This window comes from Pongo pygmaeus, chromosome 20, assembly GCF_028885625.2.
Source record: "Pongo pygmaeus isolate AG05252 chromosome 20, NHGRI_mPonPyg2-v2.0_pri, whole genome shotgun sequence".
Taxonomy (NCBI): Eukaryota; Metazoa; Chordata; class Mammalia; order Primates; family Hominidae; genus Pongo; species Pongo pygmaeus.
Genome location: NC_072393.2, coordinates 54,155,820 through 54,161,819, shown reverse-complemented (window position 1 = coordinate 54,161,819; position 6,000 = coordinate 54,155,820). Strand labels below are relative to the sequence as shown.

General features: G+C 50.5%; 1 protein-coding gene across 5 annotated transcripts in view; it reads left to right on the top strand.

Moving 5' to 3' along the window:
* The first annotated feature begins 402 nt into the window (after positions 1-402).
* The window catches only part of PLA2G4C (phospholipase A2 group IVC), a 63,535-nt gene continuing 57,937 nt past the window's right edge, over positions 403-6,000 (top strand). For 2 of the 5 annotated variants that reach the window (XM_063657272.1, XM_063657271.1), the window contains exons 1-2: positions 1,108-1,712; positions 5,637-5,676. In XM_063657272.1, the coding sequence (XP_063513342.1) occupies positions 5,669-5,676 (8 nt within the window). In that variant the 5' untranslated portion in view covers positions 1,108-1,712; positions 5,637-5,668. Of the gene's footprint in view, positions 1,713-5,636; positions 5,677-6,000 lie in introns of all 5 variants that reach the window. The other 3 variants (XM_054462015.2, XM_054462017.2, XM_063657269.1) reach the window with 3 other exon arrangements.

Sequence of the window (6,000 nt, the reverse complement as noted above, 5' to 3'; positions counted from 1 at the left end):
ACTATACTATGGAGAGCCTCATGAGCCCCTGTGAGGTGTGGAACCTTATCCCGCAGGCGGGGCAGTGGCATGGTCAGGTCTAGGAGTGAAAAGATCCTGCGATGGCTGGAGTTGCGGGCACTGAAGAGGTGAGCCTGGCGTTAGGGGGAGCAGGGGAGACCATCTTCCCCCCTGGTGAAATCCTGTTCTAAAATTGGTGATACTCCTGCCTTGGCCTCCCAAAGTGCTAGGACTACGGCCTCATATCTATTTTTAAAAAATAAGAATTCAGGCCGGGTGCGGAGGCTCGTGCCTGTAATCCCAGCACTTTGGGAAGCCAAGGCAGGTAGATCACTTGAGTTCAGCGGTTCGAGCCAGCCTGGCCAACATGGTGAAACCCTGTCTCTACTAAAAATACAAAAATAATTAGCCAGGCGTGGTGGCAGATGCCTATATTCCCAGCTACTCGGGAGGCTGAGGTAGGAGAATCGCTTGAACCCAGGAGACGGAGGTTGCCGTGAGCTGAGATCGCACCACTGCACTCCAGCCTGGGCGACAAAGAGCAAGACTCCATCTCAAAAAAAAAAAAAAAAAAAAAAAGTAATTCAAAACCCATCAAGTTGGGATGACACTTAGTGCTGGGCTTCAGGAAGACTGCGCAGGAGGGTAGTGAGGGAGGTTTCTAGGAACCACTCTTGGAAGCGGTGCTCCCCACAGATGCTCCATTGCACTGACTGGAACTCAGTCACATGACCACATAACTCGCTCACGTGACCACACCTAGCTGCAAAGGTGCTGGGAAATGTGGTACCCTGTTGGGAGGCCACGTCTGGGCTTCAAACCTTCACTGTGGATGGAGCTCACAGATTTTCTAAAAGTGGACATTAAATGAACCAGAGTTGGCCCTAAGGATCTGGCTCACTGCAACCTCCACCTCCCAGGATGAAGCACCTGCCTCAGCCCCCCGAGTAGTAGCTGGGATTACAGGCACACACCACCATGCCAAGCTAATTTTTGTATTTTTAGTAGAGAAGGTGTTTCACCATGTTGGCCAGGCTGGTCTCGAACTTGTGACTTCACGTGATCCAACTGCCTCAGCCTCCCAAAGTGCTAGGATTACAGGCGTGAGCCACCACGCCTGGCCTCAATACTTCTTTTTCTGGGTATTTGAGTATGATATTATACATGATGGTTATTAGACAGCTAGTTGCATAGGAAGATTACCTAATCTGTTTTGAGGAATACTTATCTCCAATGTAGTTATATAACGACAACATCCTTTTTTTGAATACTGGTCTCGGGTGCCTAATGACAGAAGGGTGACATCATTAAGGAAGCCTGGAAAGTCCCAGGCCTCCACGTGATTCCACCGATGAAAATAGCTCCGGGTGAGCTCTGGAACAGCTGAAAAAGCTGGAGCAACCAAGCAGGGCCCACAAGCCGAGGAGGGCTGTATAAAAGCGCAGGGGCCATTTTACCTCCAGGTTGGCCCTGCTCAGGACCAGGAGGAAACACCTCCAGCCCGCGACCTCCTCCCACAGGGGGAAAAGGAAAGCAGGAGGACCACAGAAGCTTTGGCACCGAGGATCCCCGCAGTCTTCACCCACGGAGATTCCGGCAGAAGGAGCTGTCCAGCGACTACATCGCTAAGCGCAGGGAGCCCAAGCCTCCGCCCCGGATTCCGGAGTACCAGCTCCACCGCGCATGCGCACACGCCCCAGACCCAGGCTCAGGCAAGCCGCGGGGGCAGGGAGGGCTGTTTCATCCCGCTGGGGCGGCCATAACGAAGTACCAGGGATTGGGTGTGATTAAATAACAGGATTTCTTTTTCTTTTTTCTTTTCTTTTCTTTTTTTTTTTTTTGAGACAATCTCGCTCTGTCGCCCAGGCTGGAGTGCAGTGACGCGATCTCGGCTCACTGCAAGCTCCGCCTCCCGGGTTCAAGCGATTCTCCTGCCTCAACCTCCCGAGTAGCTGGGATTACAGGCACCCACCACCACACCCGGCTAATTTTTGTATTTTTAGTAGAGACGGGGTTTCACCATGTTGGCCAGGCTGGTCTCAAACTCCTGACCTCGTGATCCACCCCACTCGGCCTTCCAAAGTGCTGGGATTACAGGCGTGAGCCACCCCGCCCGGCCAGGAATTTATTTTCTAACACTCTGGAAGCTAGAAGTCCAAGATCGAGGTGTTGGCAGGGTTGGTTTCTCCTGAAGCCTCTTGCAGAGGCCCTAATCTCTCCTTATAAAACCAATCAGGCCGGGCGCGGTGGCTCACGCCTGTAATCCCAGCACTTTGGGAGGACGAGGCGGGCGGATCATGAGGTCAGGAGATCGAGACCATCCTGGCTAACGCAGTGAAACCCCGTCTCAACTAAAAATGCAAAAAATTAGCTGGGCGTGGTGGTGGGCGCCTGTAGTCCCAGCTACTCGGGAGGCTGAGGCAGGAGAATGGCGTGAGCCCGGGAGGCGGAGCTTGCAGTGAGCCGAGATTGCGCCACTGCACTCCAGCCTAGGGCACAAAGCGAGACTCCGTCTCAAAATAAAATAAAATAAAATAAAATAAACCAATCAAACCAAATTCCCGGCCACCCTCAGGACCCCACTTTAACTTAGTCACCTCTTTAAGAGCCTATATCTAGCCGAGTGCGATGACTCATGCCTATAATCCCAGCGTTTTGGGAAGCCAAGGTGGAAAGCTCTCTTGAGCCTAGGAGTTCAAGACCAGCCTGGGTGACATAACAAGACCTGATCTCTACAAAACATAAAAAATTTAGCTGGAGATGGTAGCATGTACCTGCACTTCCAGCTACTCGGGAGGCTGAGGTGAGAGGCTCCCTTGAGCCCAGGAGGCTGAGGCTGCAGTGAGCCATGATCACACCACTGCACTCCAGCCTGGGTGACAAAGCAAGACCCTGTCTCAAAAAGCAAACAACGAAAAAGAATCCTATGTCCAAGTATAGTCACATTCTGAGGTTCTGGGGGTTACAAGTCCAACATATGAATTTGGAGGTGGTGAGGGGAAGCTGATTAATTTCATAAGGGGGGTCTTGAAACTGCCTTCGCAGAAATGTAAGTAATGAGAGAAAGCTAACATGACTGACCATCTTGTTTCTAACCTCACAGGCTAGATTTTTTTTTTTCTTATTCTAGTGCAGAGGCCAAAATTACCATGAGAGGAATTTAATTCATAGTTAAACTTTGAGACAAAGAAAACTGACCCCCAGTCCTTGTTGAGAGATTGAAGCCACATTCATTTACTTTTTATTTATTTATTTATTTATTTATTTATTTTTGAGACAGAGTTTCACTCTTGTTGCCCAGACTGGAGTGCAATGGCATGATCTCTGCTCACTGGCACCTCCACCTCCCGAGTTCAAGTGATTCTCCTCCCTCAGCCTCCTGAGTAGCTGGGATTACAGGCGGCCGCTACCATGCCCAGGTGACTTTTGTATTTTTAGTAGAGATAAGGTTTCACCATGTTGGCCAGGCTGGTCTCCAACTCCTGACCTCAAGTGATCCTCCCACCTCGGCCTCTTAAGGTGCTGGGATTACAGTCATGAGCCACTGCGCCTGGCCTGAAGCCACATTCATAATACAAGGTTAGAATCATGAAGGTGCTGGAACTTTGCTAAAGAACAGTCGTGGGTTGAACAATGACCTGCCATCCCTTAGCTTCCTTTTCTATATGTCCTCCAGAGTCATGTAACCAGGGGTCACATGATTTATAATTTCCCCAGCTACTCCTATAAATAATATCACTATTGTGAAACACAGAACTCATCTTTTTAGTGGGGTGTGGTAGCTAACACCTGTAATCCCCACTTGTTGGGAGACTGAGGCAGGAGGATTGCATGAGCCCAGGAGAATGAGACCAGCCTGGGCAACATAGTGAGACCTCAATCTCTACAAAAAAATTAAAACTTTGCCAGACATGGTGGCACATGCCTCTAGTCCCAGCTACTCAGGAGGCCAAGGCAGGAGGATTGCTTAAGCCCAAGAGTTGGAGGCTGCAGTGAGCTATGATTGCGCCACTGTAGGGACCAGCCCTGCAGGGTCTGTGGGTCTTTCTCCCCATGTGCGGAGACGAGAGATCGTAGAAATGAAGACACAAGACAAAGAGATAGAAGAAAAGACAGCTGGGCCTGGGGGACCACTATCACCAAGACGCAGAGACCGATAGTGGCCCCAAATGCCTGGCTGCGCTGTTATTTATTGGATAATAAGGGGCAGAGTAAGGAGTGTGAGTCATCTCCAGTGATTGATAAGGTCAGGTGAGTCACGTGTCCACTGGACGGGGGCCCTTCCCTGTTAGGTAGCCAAGGCATAGAGAGAGAGGACAGCTTACGTCATTATTTCTTTTATGTTCTTTTCAGAAAGATCAAAGACTTTAATATTTTAGTACTTTCACTAATTCTGCTACTGCTATCTAGAGGGTGGAGCCAGGTGTACAGAGTGGAACAGGAAAGTGAAACAGGAGCGTGACCACTGAAGCACAGCATCTCAGGGAGACGGTTAGGCCTCTGGATAACTGCGGGCGGGCCTGACATCACTCAGGCCCTCCACAAGAGGCGGTGGAGCAGAGTCTTCTCTGACTCCCTTTCCCGGTCTCTAGGCACTGACACAACCGCTAGACCAAGGTCCGCTAGGCAATGTGCGTCTTCCCAGACTCTGGTGTTACCCCTAGACCAAGGGGCCCTCTAGTGGCCCTGTTCGGGCGTGACAGAGGGCTCACACTTGTCTTCTGGTCACTCCTGACCTCAAGTGATCTGCCTGCCTCGGCCTCCCAAAGTGCTGGGATTACAGGTGTGAGCCACTGCTCCTGGCAATAATGTTTCGTTTTGTTTTTGTTTTTGTTTTTTAAAAAAGAACTTGTCTTTGAGATAGTTTTCAGAGTGAGCATTTTGGCAGACCAAGAGCTACCACCTGGTCCTGAGACCCACTCCCAGGAACTGACTCAGCTATACAAAGATAGTTTTGGACACCCCTGTGATTTCATCCATAGCCGATCAATTGTTTCAGTTCCCCCAGCCCCTTGCCCACCAAAGTTTCCTTAAAAAACCCTAGTCTCAGGCCAGGCGCGATGGCTTACGCCTGTAATCCCAGCACTTTGGGAGGCCAAGGCGGGCGGATCACCTGAGGTCGGGAGTTCAAGACCAGCCTGGCCAACATGGAGAAACCCCATCTCTACTAAAAATACAAAAATTAGCCGGGCGTGGTGGTGCATGCCTGCAATCCCAGATACTCAGGAGGCTGAGGCAGGAGAATCACTTGAAGCCGGGAGGCAGAGGGTGCAGTGAGCCGAGATCATGCCGATGCACTCCAGCCTGGGCAACAAGAGGGAAACTTCATCTAAAGAGAGAGAGAGAGACAGACAGCGACAGAGGAAGAGGCAGAGAAAGAGAAAGAGAGAGGAAAAACCCTAGCCTCCAAATTTTCAGAGAGACGCGCTTGAAATATTTCTCCCATTCTCCTTGCTTGGCCGCCCCTGAGCTTCTTAAACTCTCTCTCTTTGCTGCAACACCTGCTGTTCGCATTGGTTTTGTCTGGGCAGTGGACAAGAAGAACCCATGAGCCCGTGACAGTCCCAGCCCTCCCCCACTGCCTTTGCTAAGCCCAACAGTGGGCACAGGACTAAGAAGAACCATTTCTTTGGCAGGAGGACTGAGAAGTTTCTGACCGCAGTGCACCATGGGAAGGTAAGTCCTCTCAGAGCTGACCACCATGGGGAAGCAGAGCGTTTGTGTAATAGAATGCATTGTGAGTGTCAAGAGGTGAGGGCTGTGACAGTTCCTCTCGCTTGGTGGAGATAGATGGAAAGAGCTGAAGGTCGGGCATGGTGGCCCATGCCTGTAACCCCAGCACTTTTAGTGGCTGAGGCAAGAAGATCTCTTGAGCCCCAGAGTTCAAGACTAACCTGGGCAACATGGTGAAACCCTATCTCTACAATAAAAGAAAATATTTTTAAAAATTAGCCAAGCATAGTGGTACACACCTGTAGTCCAAGCTACGTAGGAGGCTGA